This window comes from Ceratotherium simum, chromosome 30 (genome assembly GCF_057802395.1).
Source record: "Ceratotherium simum simum isolate JZ-2026a chromosome 30, ASM5780239v1, whole genome shotgun sequence".
Taxonomy (NCBI): Eukaryota; Metazoa; Chordata; class Mammalia; order Perissodactyla; family Rhinocerotidae; genus Ceratotherium; species Ceratotherium simum.
In genome coordinates, this window is record NC_141929.1 from 5,333,057 (window position 1) to 5,359,450 (window position 26,394).

General features: G+C 43.4%; 1 protein-coding gene across 2 annotated transcripts in view; it reads right to left on the minus strand.

Annotated features, from left to right (window-relative positions):
- Positions 1-264: 264 nt before the first annotated feature.
- Positions 265-26,394, minus strand: part of USP10 (ubiquitin specific peptidase 10) — a 72,658-nt gene continuing 46,528 nt past the window's right edge. For both annotated transcript variants that reach the window (XM_087419851.1, XM_087419852.1), the window contains 10 exons: positions 18,314-18,405; positions 17,674-17,783; positions 17,187-17,242; positions 16,850-16,953; positions 13,777-13,876; positions 12,815-12,992; positions 10,030-10,195; positions 6,938-7,082; positions 5,002-5,067; positions 265-1,299 (listed from right to left, as the gene is read on the minus strand). In XM_087419851.1, coding sequence (XP_087275977.1) covers positions 1,112-1,299; positions 5,002-5,067; positions 6,938-7,082; positions 10,030-10,195; positions 12,815-12,992; positions 13,777-13,876; positions 16,850-16,953; positions 17,187-17,242; positions 17,674-17,783; positions 18,314-18,405 — 1,205 coding nt within the window. In that variant the 3' untranslated portion in view covers positions 265-1,111. The remainder of the gene's footprint in view (positions 1,300-5,001; positions 5,068-6,937; positions 7,083-10,029; positions 10,196-12,814; positions 12,993-13,776; positions 13,877-16,849; positions 16,954-17,186; positions 17,243-17,673; positions 17,784-18,313; positions 18,406-26,394) is intronic.

The following is a 26,394-nucleotide window of genomic DNA, read 5'->3' on the forward strand; positions in this document are numbered from 1 at the left end:
AGTGAGCGCGCTCTGATGCTGGCGGCCCGGGTTCGGATCCCGGGCAAGCCCCAAGGCGCCACTTCTCAGTCCAACGCGAGGCCGAGTCCCACGTACAGCAACTAGAAGGATGTGAACCTATGACATACAACTATCTACTGGGGCTTTGGGGGGAAAAATGAATAAATAAAATCTTATAAAAAAATCCTGGAGGTGTAGCCATGCCCACCTGAGTTCCAAGTTACCGAAAAAGGCATTTGCAGTCAAAGAAACACCAGGCACAGGTTTAAACCAACTTTGTGATTTTTATTGATGGGCGACAACTTTATACTCCTAGATATCACTAAACTGTGTACAATTAGAGACGCAGCATTATAGAAGAGCAGACAGCAGAATTAAACGGAGCAGACTTAAGGAAAGATCAATCTTCATTATTTTGCCCATTTTTCATTATGTGTACACAGAAGCATGAAAGCAATTTGAACTCTTTTAACAGCAATAAAGTTACAATCACCCATCTATGTGACTAAAGTCTTAACTCCAAATATTTGACCTGCAATGTGCACGTAAGCAATTTCTCATCGCACCATTATTAAAACGTATTTTACTTATTAGGAACCAGCAACTTATTTTTTGTGTTTATTTTTCTTTTGAAGTAAGAACTATTTCTTCTCTGATAACTGGCTCATTTTTATTGTTTATCAAAAACTAAAGGGTGGGGGAGGAAAGTGTGATGGATTAAAAAATTTATTTTTTAAGGAAAGATAAAATTCATTTTCACAAATTTACAAGTGTTGTTGCTGGTGCAGGATTTATTCTACTAAGCAATTAGACTGGGAATCAAACGCAAGTTTCCCCTTCTTACTTAGGAATCAGCATTATTTCAGAAATATGGGTTTTTGTGTATTTTCTTAAATCAAGCAACAGTCTGTTTCGACCAAGTGATTTTGATTTGGAAGTTAGAAGTCGACATAAACTATGTTGCGCACAAGCCCCAAGGCGTCTCCTTTTCATCCTAGCCCATTTTTGCAAAAGGGAGAAAGAGTTTCTCTCTACAGAGTCGCTAAAGAGAAGGAAGTCAGTGAGAGCTGGTGTTCTACAAGCGGGTGTCGGGCACACAGCGCACAGGCGGTCACAGCAGGTCCACGCGGCGGTAGTACAGGAGGTAGGCTGTGCGGTCAGCAGTGGGCTTTACCACCTGGTACTGGTTAATCACCTTGACCATCTGGTCGTCGATGCGCAGCCAGCCATTCAGACCAATCTGGAAGACGTCTGTAGTGTAGTGACCACCTGTCGCACTGCTGCCGTGGTGGTAGACCACTGGAAGAGAGGGCCGGGAGGTGACTCAGCGAGAACACTGCACCCACCTGACTCCCTCCAACACCGCCCCTCCAGACACTGCACCAAAGCAGTGCAACAGAGAAACGTAATTACACAAAGCAACATTGTTTCAACTCAAAACCCCTAAACAATTTACAATAAAAAGTTATACATATACATCTTCATGACATACTTTTAAAATGTTCAATACCTCAGAAAACAATGAAAGAAGTGCCAATTAAATGGGGTTGTCCCAGTTGTCAGCCCTTTAAGCAAGGATTATCAACCATTTCGATATTTAATCCAGGAGAGAGCACACTGGAAAGCAGAGCTGAGAGACGCTGGCCCACAGAGCATCAGGAGAACAAACTAGCCACCCTCTGGAAACTCACATCCAGAGACCTAAAAACGTTCATGCCCTTCACTGGCCAATTCCACTTCTAGACTCCTCTAAAGAGATTATCTGAATCTTGGACAAAGATTTTACAACAGTGAAAAAATGGAAAAATCTAAATACCCACTAGAAAGAAAGATTAGTGAATTATATTACAATGATTTTTTTCACAGAACAGATTAAGAGTGTTCGGTGATGTAGGAATAGACTCATATTACATGAAAACAATGAGAACCCCAGGTTTTCTACAAATTGCCATTTCCAACCAGTGACAGCACCCACCCCAGGAGGGACGCCAGGACTGTTAGCTGGGCTGGGTGCGTGGCTGAGGAGTGACCCTGCAGAGATAGCACTAGTCATTACGTTTTTCTTTTAAAAACATTTCCAAGTTTTCCACAACAATCTTTTAACAGGACGAAATACCACTTGTTATTTACCTAAAAAAAAAATCCTGTTAATTCAACCAAAAAAGCCTTAGTCAAAGGCCTAAAACAAATCTGTCAGAAGACACAATGAAGACATTAAAAGACAGCCAAAGGACGCATGCTTCCCTCCTATCAAGAGGGGCTGAGGGTGGGTCCCAGCCAGCAGCAGCCGGGGCCTGGAGAGGGCAACAGCCTCTGGGGAAATTCCAGGGAGGACGTAGTGCAGAGGGGTGAGCTGTGTGCTACCGTCAGTGGCTCAAGGACAGTCACTTGGAGAGGCACAATACTTAGCTCGTGGGGAATTTCAGCAAAACAGAAGCCCACATGTCACCGGGCTCTAGCAGCAGTTGTCACTTCTAGGGAGGCCCAAATCCACTCCGGGCCCGTGAGCTCGGCTGGTCAGAGGAGGATGCTTACAGCTGCAGTCATTGGACAGACTCCTTGGCCACGCACAAAGAAGCCTCTATGCTGGGGGCTCAGAGGAGACTGTGGCCCGAGCCCTGGCCAGCCACATGACAAACATGGCTGGTCACACAGGGACAATCAGGTCGGAAACCAGCAACGGGACGGACACGAGGTCACTGCAGGTCATAGCAACTGAGTGGTTGCCACAGGGCACAGAAGAGGCTCAACATCAGCATGGCCCTCCTACCCACAAATCCACTTCAGGGTTTTTGTCCTGGATTTTCATTTCTAAGACCTGACTGACTTGGGTAAGAGTTTTTTCAAAGTGATCGAGTCAAGAGGATTTAAAGGACCTGTGGGTTTAACTAATCTGTATTTCCTATAAGACACCTCCACTCTAAAATTTCAGAAGAGAAGAACACTATAGGCACTCAGGTTTCTTAAGCAGCAGCCCTGGTAACTAATCTGGTAATACGTCACGGACACCTGGCAAACTCGTCTGACAGGAACAGAACTCAGAATCAGTGAGTTTTTAAAAAGCTTATGCACTTAACTAACTTGTTCTCTTTGGTCCCACAATCAGAACCATTTTTAAAAAGTACCTCTTTCCTCACATTTTACAGAAAATTCTATCCAACCCAGTGACCTATTTCTGCGATTAGAAGACTCAAGCTGAGGATTCAGGAGGGCAGGCGAGAGCAACTCAGGTGTGAATCCTGGGTCATGGCAGGGGTGGAGCACGCACCCACACCGGGCCCTCGACCAGGAGACACGGAATTCCTGCACCTGGCGGTTGCTCATCAGCCTTCCCCTGCACGAGCCCCAAAGGAGAGAGCTGCCGGGAGATGAGAAGAAACACACCACCACCGCTGGACCTTGGTGCCCAACTCCAGGGAGCCTGGGACTCCGGACCAGGACTCCCCTGGTCTTGGAGGGAGCCCGCAGAGCCTGAGCGCCAGCCAAGGCCTCAGAGCTGCCACGGCAAGGAAAGGGCTGGAGACACAACGAGAGCGAGGTGCCCATCACCACCCTCTCTGGGTCCCCGCAAGCTGAGGAGGGGCCGTGATCAGCCACCTTGGGGGAGAAGAAAAAGTCAAAAGCAATAGTGCCTGGTGGGAAGAAAGCTGACTGGGCCAAACACCTTCTGATGTGGCACAGGGATCTCACCCACTGACCAGGGGCCAATCCAACTACCTAAAACCTTGGGAGTGGACTGAGGGTAGAGGAGTTTGAAGCCTTGCTCTGGCACTGGAGTCACAGAGTGGTGAATGTCCCTCTTTGAGTGTCAGTTTATTCTGTTATAAAATGGGGATACCACCACTTACCTCTCAGGACAGTTGTAAGGAACAAATGAGATAATATATAAAAGGTATCTAGTAGAAAGGCTCAACAAACATGTGAGGGCCAATCAATGGCAGTGTTATTTTAAATTACAAACAGACTCATCAAAGGCAACACAAAGGAGGAATGAGAGAGAAGCTAGAAAATTCTAAAAAAAGCAGCCAGAAAAGTAAACGCAACGGCAACTATCAAAAGACATATAAAGCCTCAAAGGCACCAAAGATTCCGGCTGTAACAAAAAAGGGTGGAAGGAAGGACAGAGGGAAAAGGACAGAAGGTGTATTAGACAAACTGGCTCTAAGCCAGGAGATAAAAGGTCTTAGGGGGGCCGGCCCAGTGGCACAGCGATTAAGTGCGCGCACTCCACTTCGGCAGCCTGGGGTTCACAGGTTGGGATCCCGGGCGCAGACTTAGGCACCGCTTGTCAAGCCATGCTGTGGCAGCGTCCCATATAAAGCAGAGGAAGATGGGCATGGATGTTAGCCCAGGGCCAACCTTCCTCAGCAAAAAACAGAGAAGGATTGCCATCGGATGTTAGCTCAGGGCTGATCTTCCTCACACACACACAAAAGAGGTCTTAGGGGCCCAGTTCTGGGACCGGGCTGTGCCATCGTCCCCCCGGAGGATTCCGTGACTGCCAGAGGAGTGTGGCAGCTGAGGAGCCCATGGGAGCTTGGGCAGCTTCTCAGGCACAACTGACAGCACCGTATGGAAGATGATCCAGTGGAACGCCAGTTTGGGGGCACTCTCCTAGCCCAGCTGAGTGACTGGATGTCAGGGCCACTCCACGGCACCGTCACCCCACAGGTACAACTGCAGCGGGGAAAGGCCACGTTCTCAAATTGCCAGCCTGGCAGCCTGAAATTCACTTCTCTGATTCAAAGGCCGAAACGATCATGTTAAACAAGGTCTTATGTTGGGCTCAGCTTAGAGCCAAGAGGATATTCTGTCAACTTCCAAGCACCAAATTTCAGGTAAAACACACATTTTCAAATGATTTCCTGACTAATAAACTCCATAAGGATAGCAATAGAGAAAACCATTCTCTGTGTTAAGTGGTATTACAGCAAAATTGTGCCTGGATGCAAACTCTTTTATCATTTCTTTAGTAGGCAATCAATGTACAGATTTACTCACCTGCAAATAGCCTATAGGTTCTGTGGCATTTAAAATTCTTATTTTTAACTCCTGGAGAAAGCAGTTCTGAAAAACAAAATACCAACAGCTCCAATCTATAAAAGCGCTTCCAGAAAGGTCAGGGTGACAGGAGCAAAGGGGTAACAGCAGTCTGCACTCAAGCACACCGCCCGGCAGACCAGGAGACACAACAAAACTCCGTTCCTTTACCTGCATTACAATTGACCCGTGAGGAAAACGAGCTGTGCAACCCCTGGCACCCAACCCATTAAAGAGGTATGAGCAACACACTGACCCTATTGAGCTCATGCCAGAAACCCCTTAAAAGCAGATGTTGTAAAACATGGAAGAGAAAAAAGCTGCCCGCTTAAAAACAAAAAAAAAAAAAACAAAACAGCCCTGGAAAACCTGAGAATTAAAATGTTTCCCAGTGAGTGAGACCACAAAGCTTCAGAGAAGTGACAGCGAGGTGATTCCTCCAAAGGGTGACAGTCTCCCAGCTGGTGCCAGCTGGGAAGTCCTCTCATGTGGAGTCCCCCTTTGCAGAAGCCGCCTCCAATGCCAGGAAGAGCTCATCTGGAGATGGCTGTTCTTGCAGCCAGCACTGCTTCCTTCTCTCCTCTCCACCTCAAGACCTAAGCTAGGTCCTCTTGTCCTCATTTATGTCATTTCTGTTTCTAGAAAGCATTTGAAGTGGCAGCTGATATAAAAATATACATAACAAGCAAGAAAAGATATGCAAATAAAATCAGTGAAAACCATACAAGTCAGTCCGTCAAGATGGTTAATTTGGGGGTGAGGGAAGATGCAGGCGTAGGGGTCAAAGGCCGCCGGCGGACTCAGAGGGCGCGCTGTTTCCAGACAGCTATGCAACATGGGATGGACGACCAATACATGATTCTCGGCTGGCGTTTCTTCCCCTTTCTGGTCCTCAAATGGAATTAGAAAAATATGCTGCCTATGAACAAAGCAGCAGAAAGTGTGAGAGGAGGGATGGGCCATAAACTGGCACAGGAGTCAAATCGATCAGCTGAAGGTGGCAACTCTTGCGAACAGGTCTGAACCTTAAGCTGAAGGAAATGCAAGGGCCCTGGAGTGCAGATGAAGCCGACCATCAGCAGAAGCCAGCTACCCACCAGTTCCCGAGTCACAGGCCTGTGGAGGAGGTGTGGGTGCCGTGTTGTGGAGAGAGAAGGAAGGAGGGAAATGACAGGCCTACTCCTCTACGAAACCCAGGGATGACGTCCCACGTCCTCTTTTCTGTCTTCCAGACACCTTGACATTTTGAGAATCATCGCTAGCTTGTTCCACTCCCGATCAAGCTTCAGGATTGCACGATACATTTTTCACAAATTCTGAAGATTTCAAGGAAAGTTTTTCTTCACGCTGTGCTTTTAGCAAGACAACTTGAACTTGGTGCTCTTCTGCAAGAGTGTGCTAATGCTGCTGAGCCCCAGTTACCTGCCGGAGACCTGTGGCTGACAGAGTGCCACAAATCTAACACGTGTGTCAATGCAACCAGAGGTCAGAGGAACCCCAGTGGCCTATGGGAAACATTCTCAATTCACTAAAAAAGTCCATTTAACCAGACTGGTCACCACAGTTGTTAACACTTAGTATAAGAAAAATTATTTTGTACCATTCATCTATAAAATATTCACAGAAAAATGATGCTGATTTTAATGGACAAAAGCTCCTGTTTTTCTAATCTAGTAAAATTATACGGTTTATTCATTTTTGCTTTTATTTTTAAAAAGTCATTTTAGTGATAATTTTAATATAAAGGTCTATTAAATGTCTAGAAATTTAAAACAAAATAAGTCATGAAAGAGAACTTCCTTAATCTCAACATGACACAGAAATGCTCAAGTGTCAAGCTCACTGATTTCCAGGAGTACTGGCACCATAAACGCTTTTCACCTTATATGTTTATTACCTTTACTAATTTCCAAGTCCACAGGATAGTCAATATTTTTGACAAGCTTCTGACATCCACCAGTCTTCTCATAAACGAATCGTTTCAGGTGCAGCACGAGAACAGGAGGGAGTTTTTCCAGAGTCACTCTCCGACTGATCTCGACCTAGGACACAAGCACACCAGGAGACAGCGTCCTTCTCACTTAAAGCAGCAGGTGCCATCTCCACCTTCCACTCAAAGACCTCCTCTGAGAGCTGACTGCTTCAATTCCGAGTCAGTGCTTCTCAAACTTCCTGGGTCATGGGACAGTTTGAGAGCTACTGACATTCTTCTTAGAAAAAGGCACATATCCTATAAACACAAGTGCCGAGGATCCCCTGGGTCCCTGAGCCCATCTGTGAACTCCAAGTGAAGAACCTCTGCTCTGTGGCATTACTGATGAACTGGCATAAAAACAGAAAAGCTAACTTAGTAGTACCTTGAATTATGTATGTATTAACTTGTTTTTTAATAACTCTCACAGTATTGATAAAACTGAGGCCAACGTTCTTAAATTAGATGTTTTAAATAACCCTAAAGCTACTTATTCTAACCATTAGTTTTATAACAGTTTCAGTTTTATCAATTTAAAGCGCCCATTAAGTACTTTCACAGATCTAACAAATGCTTTCTATTAAAATGCAACTTCAGGGGCTGGCCCGGTAGCACAGTGGTTAAGTTCGTGCACTCCACTTCGGCGGCCTAGAGTTTGCAGGTTTGGATCCTGGGCGCAGACCTACATATCACTCATCAAGCCATGTGTGGCGGCATCCCACATACACAAAAAGAGGAAGATGGGCACAGATGTTAGCTCAGGAACAATCTTCCTCAAGCAAAAAGAGGAAGATTGGCCAACAGATGTTAGCTCAAGGCCCATCTTCCTCAGCAAAAAAAAATAAAGAAAAGAAATGCAACTTCACAAACAATATTTAATACCTTTATCTACTGTTCTCTGTACTTACAAACTCTTTGATGCTTCCTGTGTTATATGGAGAAGACTTTTGGTAGAAATATTTGTTAAACAATCCAAAAGACAGCAGCATATATAAGATACTGAGAAAGCTTTCAGAGCACTCAACAGGCATCTGGTTGAAGGTATCTCAAGGGGCACGAGGCTTTTGGAAAGCAAGCTCGTGGTTATCACTGCTCAGGGTGATTAAGTTTCCAGACCCTTCCCTGCCTGTCCCCCCTCCTAGACTAAGATCCCAGGTGTGGAAACCACCCTACACTTCTCTACATTCCCACTGTGTCTTTGTATTCTCATGTCTCTCTACCCAACAAGAATATGTGAATGAATAAAAGTGTGACTCCAGCTCAACAGTTAAAAGCAGAGAGGATGACGATAAGCCTCCACTCTCCTCACGTGTGAATCAAGCGAGCTGGAGGAAAGTGTCTCTAGGATGCTTCTCAGTGCTCATGACCTTTGATTCTGACCTTAAACTTTCAGGCAGTTCATTAAGTGGCTAATCTAAAATTTGTAAACGTGTATTTTGGGTTTCCAGACAAAGTGAAGCACACATTCTTATTATCCAACAAAAATCAGACCTCTTCTATACAGTAAATATTTTGTATAATCATATTTTCCCATGGACCTTCAGGTGTTCCCACAGAAAAAAAACTTTTAACCTAAAAATATAATAAAATTAAACTCAGTATTTTAAAAAGCATATTTACAAAAATCACATTCCAGAAAATGTTATTTGCTCTTTACAGATATTCCCATACGAGCTGTCCAAAATCTTTCCTCAAACATCTGCTTTTCTGAGTGTTCTTGATCATATCTGATAACACATGAACACAATCATGGAGCTAGAACAGTTAGCGTCACTCTTTTTCATCTTCAAGGCTCTATCAAAATGCCACTTCTTTCTTGGAGCCTTCCTCCAAATCTGCTATCTAGAATAAATCCTCTTATCCTCACCACTCTCTGACAACAGGCCAACAATGACCTCCATCTCAATCCACACACCCACCCAAATCCCTCCCCAAAGTCAAAGTGTAATTGCAGCAGGAGCAAAAGATAGGAAAACAGATACGCCATGAAGGGAGCTATCCTGGTAGCCCACGGAAAGGCTGAACACCTCCCCATCAGTACGAGGGGCACAGACTTGCAATGCTGCCTCAAAGGCGAGCAAGAAGAGGGCACAGTGGCTAGGACAGCAATGCCACCTCTGAGTCACGGCTGCCACAGAACGAGCCAAGCGGACAGTCGCCACAGCCAAACACACAACTCAGCCACACCAACCACCCTCCCTAAAACAAATAACCACTATCGCTCCCTCTGCATTAAGTTCCACCGCCAGACTTTTCTTAGCTTATTCAGTAAGTCAACTGCCAAGATCCTGTCTCTGGCTCCGACCACTTGATTTTTTAAACAAAACGGCAGTTTTGTCTCCCCAACACACTTTATGAATTCACTGCCACAATCCAGGACATGTAATAGAGAAGACATTCTCTACTGCAGAGGAGAAAACAGGCATAAACTGACCCAGCTAGACAGCTAAGAACTGATACGCTCTCAAAGAGCAGAGTATTATCCACCTCAGAGGTGACAAGGACACCACACTAAGCTATACTCTGCTTTTCTTGACTCCTGAAGACTCAAAGACTTTATCTTTTTCAGATCAAATCAAAGAGTAATAGGTATCAGAACAATTACTTTCTATTTTTCAACGTCCTTGAAGATCTACAATTAAACGCAAAATGGATGTGTTCAGAATCTGTCATAATCTGTCATATTCTAACTAATCTCATGAAACCATGCTGTATGAGATCAGAAAGGTACTGATTTTGTGATATCATGATTAGATTGCCAGAAAATGACATGTAGCTCAGGATAATCCAAGAGATCATTATCTTGTGTTACACATCATTTAGAGCGAAAGGAGGCTGTTACGATCATCTGTTTCAACCATTTCATTCTAAAAATGTGGAAACCTTCAGTCCTAAAAAGTTAAACAACTGCCTTTAAAGGGGCAGAATTCAAACCCACTTCTCCTCATTCCTAATTCTGTGTTTCCACCACACCAGAACGCCTCAGTATAAAGGTTCGAGATACACTGTAAATATACCTCTTGTTTGGTTTTTGTGGTATAACCTTGGACTGATTCTCTAGCCACCAAGCTTTCCAATGCATCCTGGACTGTACGAATCTTGTCAGACTGGATATCCAACTGCAACGTGAAAAATGGCTGCAAAGTGGCAGATTCTTTTGAACTCTGCTGGTAAACCACAGACCTAAGAATTGAAAACAAAAACAAAAAATTTAAGAGATCACTCCTTCCCACTTTCCCTTAAGATTATCCAACAGGAGAAGGGGAATAAATACTGAAAATAAGATTATTCAATATCATTTTCATAAGACCAGAGAGAACAGAAAAGCCAAAAACACATTGAATTTAAAAATAACTCTCCTAAGTACCACCTCCTAAGTATTTCTAACAACGAAATCCACCAGTTGATAATTTTCCCAGCTCAAGTGCTCTGAAGAAAACACATTTCATCTTCCAAATTCCTTCACCTCCTCTCCACAAATGATTTAATGCACCAGTTAATAAATGTGACTATCTTGCCACAGCCTCAAAATGCTGACACTGTTCATTTTCTCAAAGCATCATGGCCTGTTCTAATAAAATAGAGGAAACCCCGAGGTAAACAGAATATTTTTAATGGCATCTTTCCCTATAAAAATGACTTACAAAAGAAGAGGAGCAGGGTGTGTATAATAAAAACAAGTTAACATTCCAGGGAACAAGCCTACCACCCTCAAGAAGAAGGGTGCCAATTCAACCTTGTTTTCTTAGCTGGTTTTTCATTTCGTTTTTCTTTTTCTAAGTTTTTCTGAGTAAAAATTGTGTGTTCGGCCCATCTCTCATTTAGCCTCAGCAAGGAAACATTCCAGGAGTTCAACAAGGGATTCTATTTCTGCAGTCTGAGTGACCTAGTTTATAAACGGAATAAGATGGGTGTGGAGAGGTATTCAGACTTCATAGAGCAGATGCTGTGAAGAGCAGGCTGAAAGCTGCCCTGCCCGGGGTTTAATTTCCATGTGCTGCTTTCCCCGCACCCACTACGAGGAGGCACCTCCATGCCCTTGGTGTACAGACTTGAGAGTGACGGCCGTTCCCATGGTTCCAAAGAGGAAGAATAAAGCAGTCATCAAAGCTAGTGAAGAAGCCAAGAAGTGGTCCTCTTGAGTCAAAGGGCCTACATTTTATCAAAAGCGTCCCAGGGGGAAGGTGGAGAAAGGTGCTGGTCTTTCTGGGGAAACTGAAAAACCACCCAAAGATGGTGAATTTTAGAAGAAAAGCTTTCAACTGGTCTGAATAAAGAATCATGCTTAATCAGGGCTATTATACACAGAAAAGAAGTTGCTAAATTATAAGTAGTTCAGTATCCTTCATCATTTTTCAAAAAGAAATATCAACAACCAATCTCAACACAAAGAGCCCACAGAGGTCGAGGCTAGTGGCCACAGCAGAGCCATTTAGGCCAAGCTAGAAATTTCTCCAAAGTGGACTCTGGTTTTTCCCACTGATTATTCTCAAACAAATTTGGGATCTTTGGGTATGCTGGCCATCAGTGGCCTTGCAATTCTGACACTCCACCTACCTTACATCCATTTGGGCCGTTCCCTCACCCCTCTCCCCCATCTATAAGTGAGCACCCCTAGAATGCTATCATCAGGCTGCTGGTCTAATGGAGAGCTAAGCGCACAGACGGCCTCCTCTCACTGCTGTTTACCAACCTGGATCCCTGCTTCCCTCTCCCCAAACAGCCCATCCCAAGGAACCCTATCTGGCAAAAACAAGTGAGAGCGGCAGCGGTCGGGGGCTTGGTGTTCCCCAGAGCACACCTGACCACAAGGCTGACACGGAGAGACTCCAGAATAGAAGGGGCCTGCAGAGTCTAGCTCACAGTGAAGAGCCCAGAAACGGCTTGTTCAAGGTCCCATGGCAGCAGCACATCCAGGCCTACATAGCATCGCTGACTAGCTTGTGAGGGAGTCAGCAGAATGTCTGAGGTTTTCACTAGCCTGTTTAAAGAGGCTCAACCTAAGTTGTTTTAGAGCAGAGAGAGACTGAACTAATAAGTCTTGACACCTTGAAAAGGGTGTTACTTCTTTGGGAAACACAGCATTTGGGACAACAAAAGGAGAAGAGTCTCACTAAAAGCCACCCTCGTAGGTCATGCTGTGAGGCCTTCAGAGACAACATCGTGCTCTTCAGGTGAGGAAACCTCCCTGGAGATGGAGCAAGTTCTAGTGAATTTCATATCACAGTGGTACTGAATGGCTCTAATGTAAATAAATAAAAACCTTTTAGAAGGACCTCGTGAACGAGAAAAAGCAGCTGGTGAAGGGCACTGGGGCAGAGGAGGTGCCCGGGTCTCCTGGAAGGTACGTGTCCTCCTTTATGTCAGAGTACCTTCCTCCACACTCCCTTAACTTCGCAGCTCACTTGGTTCCAGTGCCTAAAATTCCTCCAATCAGATACATGAATTTCTCCTCTTAACAAAACACAGATTTCCACTAACTTGCTTTTCTCTTTCTACCTAGCTGTGAGCAGCCGGAGGGGGGAATGTAAGTACTGATGGAGTGAGAGGAGCGAGGAGCTCACTGTGGCTGACGGGGCCTGGGGGACAGTGACCCCTGCAGAAACGCCACGATGGGTAGTATGAGAGCAGGGGGGCGGCAAGAGAAGCATTAGGAAGTCCAAGAGAAGAGCAGGCACAGAAGTGTAAAGGCAAACCATCAAGTCCAAAATTTCTCAGGACAAGTCTTACACCTTCCCCCTTTAGCAAAACGGCAAAACCCTGAAAAAGGCAAATACTAAATTATTCCAGAAAAGCATAAACCTGATGTGTCCACCAAAAATGCCGGTGATTGGAGTCTGAACAAAATCCGCCTGGCGAGTGACTGAAGTCTTATTTCTGGGGCCCACTTGCTCCCACTCGTCCTCACTTCCTTCGCCTGGTTCTTCCTGCTCTTCTTCGTTCACTGAGTGGCTTTTGGGTCCATTGGAAATAGTAAGTTCTGAAAAGCAGACAGTCCGCTTAGTACTATTTACAACAAGAACAGCAATAAACAAAAATAAATAAAGGTTCTACATAAACCACCTACACAGACTTGTCAATTGTAGCTTTAAAAACGAAATCAGAGTGTGTTCTACATTAAGAACAAACACGACGTGTGACTTTACTGAATCCCTGCCACGTAAACTGCTCTAGAAGACATTCTGGGGACAACTGGAGAAATCTGAAGACAAACTGGACAACAGGTATTACTGTGTAGTTATTTTTCTTAATTTGACAAAGGGCTTTGCTCATGTAAAAGAATATTCTTATCTTCAGAAGACGCATGCTTTAGCATTTAGGGGTGAACTAAACTGTTATCTGCACTTAATTTTGACTCTTTCAGGAAAAATGTGTACATACGTTGTGTGTGTGGACAGAAAGAGAGATAAATAATGAAAACATGTTAACAAGTGCAGAATCCAGCAGTTTCACAGGTATCCATCAAACTATTCCTTCAGCTTTTCTGCATGTGTGATCATTTTCCTAATTAAAAGTTTAACGAAAAAAAGCAGAGCTTCTGGGTAAATTTTGATTTATCCAAATATAACATTCTCAATGGTATACAATAAGCATTATAAAAGTAACTAGAGTTATCCAAATGAGTAAATAAGTGATTTTTGGAGGGCAAATGACTGTTGGAGGGAAAAAAGCAACTTAATATACGAGCACATAACATTTGTTTAAGAATAATTCTTAAGAAAAATCTTCTCACACGATTCTGGAGCAAATACACCATAACCTACTTTCATCATTTGGTGAGAGCAGTTTCTTTAGGTTCAACATTTCCTCATGAAGTCCATTTAGAATGAAGCCCAGGTACTCCTCAGCATCTTCTTGTCGGCCCTGGGAAGGTTAGATATGATGCCATGAATTATAACGGATTACTATGCAAGGTATGACGGGAATATGATACCTGTATATTCAAACTATGCCTCCTCTTAAATTTTCAATAAGATGTAAGTAAAGTGTTTCCAAAAAATCACATGAACTTTTCTTTGGATAGCTGAGATGGGGGAGCGAGGGAGGTGAAGGGGAGGGAGAGAGATTAAACACTTATCTCTAAGTGACAGAACTAATGGGGATTTTTATTTTATTATGCTTTTCTATATTTTGGAAATTTTCTACAACAAATACACATTCCCTAATAATAAAAACATTATTTAAAAGTTGCTTCTCTGGGGCCGGCCCCGTGGCTTAGCGGTTGAGTGCGCGCGCTCCGCTACTGGCGGCCCGGGTTCGGATCCCGGGCGTGCACTGACGCACCACTTCTCCGGCCATGCTGAGGCCGTGTCCCACATACAAGCAACTAGAAGGATGTGCAACTATGAAGTACAACTATCTACTGGGGCTTTGGGGGGTGGGGAGGAGTTGCTTCTCTGTTTAAATGAAATAGAGCAACAAGAACTCAATGTCTAGGACCACCTCACTACACAACGCCAGGGGTTATCATTCACACTGAGAGCTGTGAAGTTAGCAGCCCTGTATGTCTCCTTGTCTATTTTTGATGATGAGCAACGATAGGGGAAAGGACCCAAATTCTATGTGAAAAACTCTATTGATTTAAAGATTTAACTGACCATTTTAAATACCCACATGTCGACAAAACCATTCATAGCTTAGTCACACAATACAGTCACATATTAGTTTTATAATCTCACAATGGTTTTGTTTGATTATATAATCTACCACAACTAGTTCATATTTCATTCTTTGGAGCATAACCGCAAGTTCCAAGGATCTGTAAATTCTTCTGCTTTCGGTCTGTGGGTAGATTTGTTTGCTCTAAATGGAATGCAGCTACGGACAGCAGCTGTTTGCTGTGAGTGTGCTCTGCATGTGTGTGGAAAAGGGCAGAAACTGGCATAGCACAAGATGCAGAAAAGAATTAACACAGCAGACCTGAGGCTACTGTCCTTGGAAAGTGTGCTTGCTGGGTTGGTCCTTAGCTGGCATGTGGGAACCTGGATTTCAGGAAGGTTCCCATCATTCTCAGAACTGATAAGGACTGTGCCTAAACTGTGCAAACAGTGTGGCTGATGCTGAACACCTGCTTTCCCTCTGGGAGTCTGGGATTTTGGCTCATGCTAGGGAGAGGGTGCCTATGTGACCAGCCCCTATTAAAACCCTCGGACACTGAGTCTCTAATGAGCTTCCCTGGGAGACAACACTTCCCACGTGCTGTCACAACCTAATGCTAGAGATTAAGCACGCCCTGTGTGACAGCTCTGGGAGAGGGGTCTCGCAGGTTCCTGCAGACGTTGCCCCATACCTTTACTCTGTGCTGTTTTTGCTTTGCGTTCTTGCCCTATACTAAACCCTAACCGTGGGGGCAACAGCTTCTGAGTCCTGTGAGTCCTTCTAGTGAATCACCAAACCTGAGGGTGGTCTTGGGGACCATGACAGAGCCAATACTAATTAACTTCAAAAGACACTTTTGTCCATGAACGTAACTTCTGAGCACGATCTCAGTGGGTCTCAACCACAGGAAGGCCCTGAACTTCACCTCTTTACCTCTGCCTCCACCTGAACTGGGCGGCCCTTCTCTGGCTTCTAAAGCATCTGTATACGCATCTATCTTAGCACTTCCCTTGTTGTTTGTTTTCTCAGATTATAGATCTAATTCCCCTACTGGACAGTGAGCTATCTGAGGGCAGAGGGCACAGTTTACTCCATTTCTGCATTCCTAACACTCTGCACATCTCCCATTACTTGGGAAATGTCAATTCCGAGCTTGTTACCAAAAGGTACATTAGGAGCATGTAAAAGCCCCTGCTGGTATCCTGATACACCGCCCTGGGCATTCACCCTTCTCCAAAACAATGGAGCTTCAATATTACTTTACTCAGTTTTTTTTTTTTTTTTTTTTTTTTAAAGATTTTATTTATTTTATTTTTTCCCCCCAAAGCCCCAGTGGATAGTTGTGTGTCGTAGCTGCACATCCTTCTAGTTGCTGTATGTGGGACTCGGCCTCAGGATGAACGGAGAAGTGGTGCCTCGATGCACACCCGGGATCCGAACCCGGGCCGCCAGCATCGCAGCGCGCGCACTTAACCACCAAGCCACAGGGCCGGCCCTTTACTCAGTTTTAATGGAAGTTTCTTGACTATTTTTCTCTCTAAAAATTTCCCTGAACATCATTTCAATTGCTTGTATTGATTCATCACAAACTCTGTCAGGGACGAAAGAAATGCTCCAGTTAACTATGCAAAGGATGCCTCTGAGTCACTCTCAACACCGTCGGATGCCTTTACAGGACCGCCTTGGCCCTTAGTCCCAGGCCTTTCGCAGCAAAGTGTATGATAAAAAATGTAGGTAAGAGAGTAAGGACCCAAGAAGCTGCCAAAGCGTGTGAGTGTGAGGAAGACAGAAGCTCTTCCGAACGCTGCCACTATTCCACTCCCTATCACCCCACTCTACCGGAAAGGCAGGACCGCGTAGCAGTCAAGGAGCTGACTCGAACACCGGGGTCTACCATTTATTAGCTGCGTGACCTTGCACAATGACTTCACTTTTCTCAAATGTAACAAGGAGACAATAATCATAGTTTACTCACAGGGGTAAGTAAGTTAATATATGGAAAGAACTTAGAACAGTACTTAGCGCACAGTAAATGATACAGCCCTGATTATGACAATTATCATCATACTCTTTAAATTCATCCAGGCAACTGACTCCATAACGAGGCTGGATCCTACTGAACCCCCACCAAATCACAGCACTTAAAGCAGAGGGGCAAGCACTGAATGAGCAACAGTCAGGGCACACACTGGAGCAAAGGCCACCCTTCATCCCGGCTACGTCAGAGCAGTCCCAAACCTTTTCAGACAAGCTCGACTTGATGACTGTCAGGAGTCTATAAATATACGTGGGTTCAAAGGCAGCTCCAGGGCGGATGTCCCTCACGATTTTATCCCCAAGAGCTGCAAAGAAAACAGGACATAGACTTTCACAACTGAAATGAAGTCTCAAACTGATGAAAAGCAAAATCATCAAAACTTCTCCCACCCCCACCCAATGCTGAGAAGAGCACTGTGTAGCAACCTGTATTTAAAGAGACATTTTCTTTCCAGACAGACTGAATTTATCAAATCCAGTCATCTGACGTCATAACTCCCAGGATGTAAGAACATCAGAAGACTTCGTCTGTACTCACCTTGTCTGGGTTTTGGAGGTACTGGCATATTAGTAAACTCATTCATGAGACGAACACTAAATGTCGGGGGGGGGGAAAAAAACTTTAATTTAAATAGCACTTTTTTAAAAGACATACTTTTACTAAAGAGCCTTGATGGCTAAGGAGAATATTAATTAGTATGAAGACAGCAAATTTTAGGTAACCAATGCTACAAAAGCTAGTGAGTTTTTAAATCTTTCCTGTATAAGTTTTTGGGATATTTTAAGTGATATAAACTGGTAAACACTAAAATTTATTCAACTGAATCTAAGGAACACAGATGAATATGCTCCAATTCCATTTCTGGTTAGCTTACATATAAAATCATGAATGCTAAATTAAAAAAAAAAAAAGAATTATAGGACTCATTTACAGGAAATCAAGAACTTTGCTAAGTTATTTGAATTCTAATTATCAGAAGGGAAGGAACTCAGCCCTTTAAAACATTTGTAAGCACCTTACTTACAAGCTATCTATCATGGGTGTTGACGTACAAGGCCTCTGCACTTTTGAGTACAGAGGAATGAACTTCATCAGGTGGTACATCGGAGGGCAGGCGACCAGGGCCTGCAGCGTCTACACATCGGCAGTAAGGAAGCGTAAAGGAAATGAAACAGACACTCCAGATTTCCGAAAGGCACCTTCAACACAAGAGCATATAAAACAAGCCAAGGACACTGAACAACTTAGAGGAGTACACACAAAAAAGAATAAACCAAGCCACCACGGGATAACTGCCTTGTGATATCCATATAAGGGGTTACTATGCACCCAGTGGTTTATACATGAGAACTCAATACAACCAAGATAATCAAATCTATTAAAGCAAAATTTCCAGTTGTGAGTGATCATTCTGCCCTATTATGTGGGACCATTCTAATGAGAATAAAACTCATCTGATTCTGTCAGTCACAGGTCAGCAAATCATCTCTTTATGGGGCAGGAATAACCCTGTTTATAAGAAAGGTAGGCAGACTGAGTAAGGAACCAAGTTTTTGGATTCAAAATGTGGGGTAGACGCCCCATGGAAGCTGAACCAAGTCAAATGCACCTGAGAGAGAAAACTGCAGTCGGCTGGCCTTGGGGACAGCATCTGAGAAGGATACAGCGTTAATGTAGCACCAGTTTCCTTTATTGATCAGTCCACGGGGTTGCAGTGACACTGGCTTATGTATTAGGGTTACATTCTCCAGTAACTCTGAAAGAGTGAAGAAGCACAGCGAAGACGTTAATGACATCTACCGAATCACAGTGAGGTAAATTCTTACACTCTACACTGGGAGTGTTAAAAACCTCTCAAGAAAATACATATCCAAAGAAAAGTCATATTGTGCTAAAGCTTTCATTCAACATCATGTACATTATTTAATGATTAAAAATTTTTCAAAATGTTTCCCCCCCAAACACCAATATTTACTTATCTTACTGTGGGAATATAATTCAGGAGAGTGAAAACTATTTTAATGAGAAAGAGAAAAAGCCTAGAAAACAACATATCAGTATTAGAGAACAGATCTAAAAGACACAGGCTTCTTTCCTGACACACTGACAGTAGGCACGCCTCGCTGACAGCGTGGTCCGTCAGACACTAGCTGTAAAGGTGTTTCCGTGAGAACCTGAGTCTCATTCATGCCTGAACCCCAACAACTACTACAGCACCCAACACACCACAGTGGGTGCTCAGCGACCACTCAGTGAGTGACGATACTTCTTTTTGGGACAACTGTCTCCTACTTACTAAATTGTATTTATCAGTAGAATGCCAATTTAGGGACTGTGTTATACAGTGGAATTCCTTCATTCCATTTAGAAACAAGCTCCTTATCCTCAGATTCACCCTTTGCCATCACTCTCCTTCATAGTCTTAAGATAACTGTGAATGCCATCTTTATACAATGTTTAATGCTTTAAATAATTAAATGCTTTAAATAATTTTTCCCAGAAATGCTTTAAAACAAGTCTCCCCATGTCCCATTATGAAACTTCTAACAGTGACAGCTACAACTTATGGACACCTTCTAAACTCAGCAAGTGCTCTACATACAAACGTTAACCAGCTATATTTAATCCTCAGTAACCCGGAGTACCACCACCAACCCCTTTCACCAATGAGGAAACTCAGGCTCAGAAAGGTTAACTAGCTTGCCTGTGACCACACAGGAGCCAGGTAGTACAGCCAGTGCCTGAAATCCATAATCTGTGGCCATACCACAGTGCCTCCCTTTACTTTTAAATTATGTTCCAGGAAAGAAAAACCAACTGAGCACACCATTTCATAGTAGGATCCATCCAAGGCATCACTCAAAAGAAGGCTTTCTTTTCTAAAACAGTTGGACTGGTAGGTCCTAGACTTAAGCATTAGTCAAACGAGAATCTAATTTGCAATCTGCAAAATTCTAACGTCAACACACACACATTCACTCCCTCCCTCCTGAGGGTAAATGCCCTCTTTCCTCTATTTGATGAAGCATAGGGAATAATTTTCATATTTATAGAAAGGAAAACATTACAGGCTCAAGAGAACCCAATGGAATCTGTTCAACTAGAGTAAGCTTGCAAAGCTCCTCTCATCTCCCTCTTACTACAGGGTACAATACTGGGCCTTCAATGAGTAACAGCTCAGTTACAAAACTGAACCACAGGCCTACTCGTGACAATACCCAGCACAGACAGTCCCGATCACGTGGCAGACACTGTGCTAGGAGCTCGATCTGTCTAATTCATAACTGTCCTAACAACTCTGTCAAAGAGACAGCATTAACACCCCCATTTTACAGGTGAGAAAACTGAGGTCCAGGGGTGTTAGGTAATTGATGTAGGTCATATAATTGAGCTGACACGTGACTCCAGAGGCCAAGCTCTTTCTTCTCTATAGATAAGGCACTCCACTTTAAAATTCTTTTACTCCGAGGTTTCAGATACTAACTCTTCCCCACAGGATTAAGATCCTCTACTTACCATGGATTTTTACATTTGTCTTTGAGCCATATCACAACAACAATCCACTGTTTCCAGTGTGTGCCACAGAATAGCAATTATTTAACATAATTACTCTACAAAAAAAATCTGTGCATTTTCAAATAAGCATCAACCCCCTCAATCCCAAATGAACACTCAAGCATGACACCTGTGAATCTTTGCCATGGTATTTTTATATCTAAAAACAATGAATAATAAGTTTTTTCATAAGCATAAGACTCAAAATCAGCTGCCTTCCTAACACAGGGACCTCTGTTAAATGACACACTGCGATTTGCTGAGTCCTGCTTGGCACCAGGTCCTGGAGGGACAGAGATGACTGAGAGGTGGCCCTGCTGCAGAAGAGCTTGCAGACCAGTGACAAAGGGACATGGCAGTGCAGGCAAGCTGAAGAGGTTCAGTGAAGAGGTGCTCAGCCCAATCCAAGGACTGGAGGAACCCTGAGGAGGCCAGGGGCCAATGACAGCCAACTGCAGCTGACACCAGAAGAACGTCTCCGGCTGGGACAGTGGTGCCTTCCACTTAGAGGAGGAACACAAAAGGACGAGAGGGTTACTTCCTGTTGTGTGCAGTGATGAGATAATGAGTTCAGTCTTCAGGGTGCTGGTAAGAGATACACCAGCAAACAGTACACCCAGACCAGCAGATAATATATCTATTCTCATACACACACAGCCCTGCAGCTCAGGGCTGGAACTGGACCTTCTGGCAGCACAGGCGACAAGATGAACAGTGAGCCAGAAGGGGAACCTGAAGCACAACTACGCCTAAGTGACAGGCCAGGAAGAACCCATACGGTGACCTAGACAGAGCAGTGTGAATTAGTGGGGGGCGGGGGGGGGGAGGGTAGAAGCAGGTTCTAGAGCCTCTAGGAGGGAAGAGACAGTGGATACCACACATGCAGGGTCCTCTGGCCGGAAGCCCGGCTGAGGAGTGAGACAGGATGGGGTCACTAAGGGGCTCACGGGACTGTGGGAGGGAAGGAGCTAAGGAAGGGCAGACTCACCAAGGTTTATGGAAGGAGGAGAAAGGAAATAGCAACCCCAATTTTCTTGATGATATGGGAGGCAAAGTCTTCTAGGGTGAGGGCAGGGGTGAAGGTTGCGGGAGGGGTGAGGAGGGGGCTTGACGATATTAATTCTTGTTTAATACAGACAATGGAAATGAAATGAAAAGGGATAGGCATACAAGATCTATCTAACACTTCCTTTTCATGTCAACTGTTTTAACAGACTCAAAAACATGCTTACAGATGGTCAAAAGCACTTTGAATTCATATCTTGTTAAATAAAAAAAATCGTTTATGAGAAAGCTAACTCCATTCTCAAACGGGAAGCAGGTGCAAAAATATCAAGAACTAACTGCTCTAAGCTGCACTGGAAAACACATCTCCTCTTATGTTCTTAACTGAGTTACGTGCTCAGAATAATCCACACACCTGGAGGCAGGAATATTCAAGCCCTGTGGAATCAGAAAATACACCCAATTTAAAATTGACCATTAGCTGACTTCTCTCCAACATTTATCTGGGAACCAGTGTGTACTGGTTGGACAGAAACCTTTAGTTTGTACATCAACCCTTCCCTTGAATCAATGCCAGCTTCTGGCCATTAATTTCGGTTTGCTTATTTTAAGGAGCAGGTAAAAAAGGTAAAGAGGCTGTTCCACCGCTGATCTTGCACAATATTAGACTCAAGTCGTTTACTATCACCTAGTGGTTTGTTCAGTAACTGCAAGTGATGGAACATTCCGAGTAGACATATATCTACAAAATCAGAAAGGCAAAACTCTAAAACATAATGTAGAACAAAAGAACACTCAGTACGTTTATTAGAGAATGTACTAAACTAGCTTCTTTTCAAGTCTTTAACATTCTTAAAGAGCCTTCTAGCACAATATTCATAAATGTAGATTATTAGGTCCTTACAGACTTAGAAAATACAGAGACAATGAACAATCTAAATTTTCCTTAATAACTATGCTGTTATTCTAAAAAAATTTTCCCCACTGTGGCAAGTCTTCTATGAGCTAAAACATAGTACCATTCTGCTGTTCTATCTTCCAGTGAGCCTCAACCCCACTCTCAAAGTAAGACTGCAGGCTGCTGGGGGACAGTCTTCCCCACAGGCACCTGGCAGCTGCGCACCGTGGGTCTCCACGGGAGCAGACACCTCGCTATCTACCTTGTGTTAGGGTGTGCAGCTCCTTCCTTGAGCAGGGAGCTCCTCACAGACAACACCCTCACACAGCAGCCGCACAGCTGAGTCCTCCCCATGCAGGGTAACAGGACTTCAGGCCTTCTCTGTCCCCAGCCTGATATGCCATCCTCACTGGCTCCATCAGGTCACCCCCTCACCTCCTTCCCCTACACCCCTCTGCAAATGATTACTTCTCTGCTTCAGCTAAAAACAACTGCCATCTGTTCCTTTCCTATCTTATTCCTTGGACAACCCTCCAGGCAAGGCAATTGCTACTCACTGACCCGGTGGATGGCATCCAGTAAGTACTCATTAGACAGTAATTTGGGACAAATTAAACACCTGGACACTAAAGTTGTTGATTATGGTTCATCACTCCTTCCGGGTTTGTTTGTCAGAAATGACCCCATGGACTTTAAAAGTCACTCTATCACATAGTTCAGAGAGCCTCCAGGAGCACTCCATGGGGAAGACAACTAAGGGCAAGAGTCCAGGAAGACAACCAGACGACAGGGTTCACAGCCTGGCTCTGCCACTTCCTTCATCCTGCCACCTGGAGCAGATGCCTTCGCTCCTCACCTGAGACAGAGACAACGAGCTGTACCATGCACAGCTCTGTGAGGATGCGGGGTAAGGAAGGCATGTACAGAAAACACCTAGCAGGATGGCCAGCTCATTACAGACGCTCCGTAAACCACATTAGAAAATAAAGAGCTAATACAGGCAGGAAGAGAAGGAAAAAAGAAATTGAGTTCGAAAGGAGTTTGAGAGAACCAACAATTTTCAGTGCTCCAAGAAGAAATAAGTTAGCTTAAATTCCTTAAAATTAACTTTTGAACGTTTTGTGAATACATATTAATAATTTCAAAAAGAATGAAAGACCGTAAAAAAAATTAAGATTAAATATTGTCTAGGATTTTCTCTTAAAAACCAAATATCCAAACAATTTAAAGGTTCAGTTTTGTGACATATTGTACATCGAGCCTTTTTCCCCCTGAATAATTTCAATAACCACAAACTGATGCAGACAGTAACACCTGATAAAGTCCATCCATGTGCTCCTCCTCTTCTCCCTCCTAATGAAATAGCGCAAGTGCAAAGACAATTCTAATTATCACCCATCACTATTATTGAATCCTGTTAAAATGAATGAATCCTAGTGATATGATTCAAAAGTCAATTATTCATGATTTGCAGACAAGCTAGTATGAATACTGCTTTTAATTTTTTGGTGTAACTCTCGGCTCTATTTAGTTAAGTTCCTTTTATAACAACATCACCATTTCCATTTACTATTTTATTCCTAGCCTGAAGTCCAAGAAGCACTAGAATTATGGAGGTCAAAAGAATCATAACTGGGAAGGGCAGCCACGAAGGAGAGAAGGTAGGGTACTTCCTGAGGTTGAAACTTTAAATCTGACCTGCGGCCCAAAGTCATCACTGTTGGTTATCTATTTTACCTTCTTTTAGGACAAATAATCAGAAGTTGGCTGTAATAACAAACTTTTCCCCCAGAGGCCTTCTTTTCAATTCATCATTGTTAGTGCAATTTACCACCCAGATCCATTTAGACACAACTTCAGGAACATGGCCTCCCCACTCCATCTTTCTCACAGGAATTGGTGGGGCTACCCAGAACAATGTCACTGGAATGGCACAAAATGCCAGGATGACTCCATCCCAGAAAAGATACAGAATGGAAACTGGTGTCCTCACCTTTGTATTACCTCCAACATTAAGTGGTTGAATTAAAGTTCAACTTTCTTATGAAATCTGCTGACAGAAAAAGGTTAACATCCTTTCTTGTATCTCAAGACATACACAGTAGCTTACATGTTGCCACAAATTATTCAAATGAAATGATTTATACACTGATGGCAATACTAGCACTGTAAACTTTTATGTCAATATAAGCTGCGATGATACTTACATTTTACGCATCAAATTTTGTTTTCCTAAAATTAGGATGTAGAGGTTATATTATCACTTAAAACCCAAGAAAATGCAAGGTGCAGAACTTTCTTTGATTCTTAAGGCTCAATAACTGGCCCATAATCGACCTTCTGATGTTGCTGACCTGCTTTTCTGTCATATTCCTAACTGTCTAGAACATTCTCCACGTGTTTTTCTTTTCCTCATTACCTCATTTTGGAAGCACACACACTATCTTGGCTACCTAATCAGGTGGAGGACAGCAAAGTGACCAAAACATACCACTACCCACTGGCTACAGATCAACTTACATTTTATAAGTGGAGGGGTCTCAATTTAGTTCTATAAGATAGAGAGCATCATAAGCAGCAGCAAGGACATGATCCATATGGAATCAGATATGGAATGAACTCTCGACCCCCAAGCATGGACTCCTGCACACAGGAGCTGCAGCTTCTCAGCTCAGCGCACGCTACATCATCACAACCTTTGCCACTTGGGACAATTTGAAGAGAAAACGCAAAATATTTGATAAACCATTTCCCAAGGAGGGGGGAAGTATAAATACAATTTATAAGCCACAAAAATAAAGACCATAGGATATATTTTTGTTTACATTTAAAATAAATACGGACACAGGAATTCATTTTTCTGAGCAGATTCAACTTGTAATGATTTTGTTGTTCCCTCCAGGAAAAATTTTTAGGTATAAAACCACAGTGCAAAATCATATACTAAACAAGTTTGGACAAAAATTCATATAAATGATATTAGCAGATACTTCAACTTCCTCACAGAATAGAATTTTTTTTTAGAGCTGTCAAAAACCTCAGTTTATGGGCCGGCCCTGTGGCTTGGTGGTTAAGTGCGCGCGCTGCAATGCTGGTGGCCCGGGTTCGGATCCCGGGTGCGCATCGAGGCACCACTTCTCGGATCCCGGGTGCGCATCGAGGCACCACTTCTCCGTCCATCCTGAGGCCGAGTCCCACATACAGCAACTAGAAGGATGTGCAGCTATGACATACAACTATCTACCGGGGCTTTGGGGAAAAAATAAATAAGTAAAATCTTAAAACAAAAAACCTCAGTTTATCTAATTCTCTTTCACTGAAATTTTAACTCACTTTATTTGGGCATTTGGCCTAGATTCTCTCCTTGCCCACCATTATCTACACTCCTTTAAAACAAAATACACTGATACACAATTTAAAAAGAAAACAAAATACAAAATAGCTCTATTTGTGATTTGAAAGCATCTGATACAATTTAGGTTTGGGGAAATGATAAATGTACCTCAGTAAAAACCCAGGAAAAGTGTAATGTTCGTTAAAGGGATATATTTAATTTCAAACAACTCTCAATGACGGGTGTTAATGGAGGGAGCAACAGCACAGACAATCCCTACGTCACTTGTATTTGTCACACTTGCTCCTGAATATGGGTATGTCTAATGTTGTGCAACCACTTTCAAATACAAGCTAAGATCTTCAGGTTTATTTTTCTCACCTCCAGGCTCAGTTATTCCTACTGAAAAATGGCAAATATCCCCTCTCAGAGCACAGACACCACGCACTGACACACAGGTCCCCTATGCGCACCTCTGCAGCCTCTGTTCCGGGTCACACTCCCTGTGGGGTTGGGAAGGCACTTAGTGTTTTCAGTGAAGTGCTCCTCCTCTACCTCCTTCTTAACTACGAGTTTATACTTAAAGAAGAAACAGCCAACGGAACAAAATGTTGACAAATAACCTACACCGTGAAGATGGCCCTGCCACCAAGAAGGTGAAAGCAGAACCCACTAAAGTAACAGGTAACAGTTTATGAGTAATCAAGAGCTGGCTGTATTTCACTTCAAAATGCCTTACATGTGATTCTTACCCTTTGTTTACAGTTGATTTGTCTTCCTAATTTGTATTTCACTTGTGATTATACAAAAATTAGTTGGCATTTATTAAGCGCAGACTCATATGAAAGGGCAGATGATCTAGGAATGCAGACATCCAAAATAAATGAACCTGGGATCAAAAATTTGCTATGGAGGGGCCAGCCCAGTGGCATAGTGGTTAAATTTGTGCACTG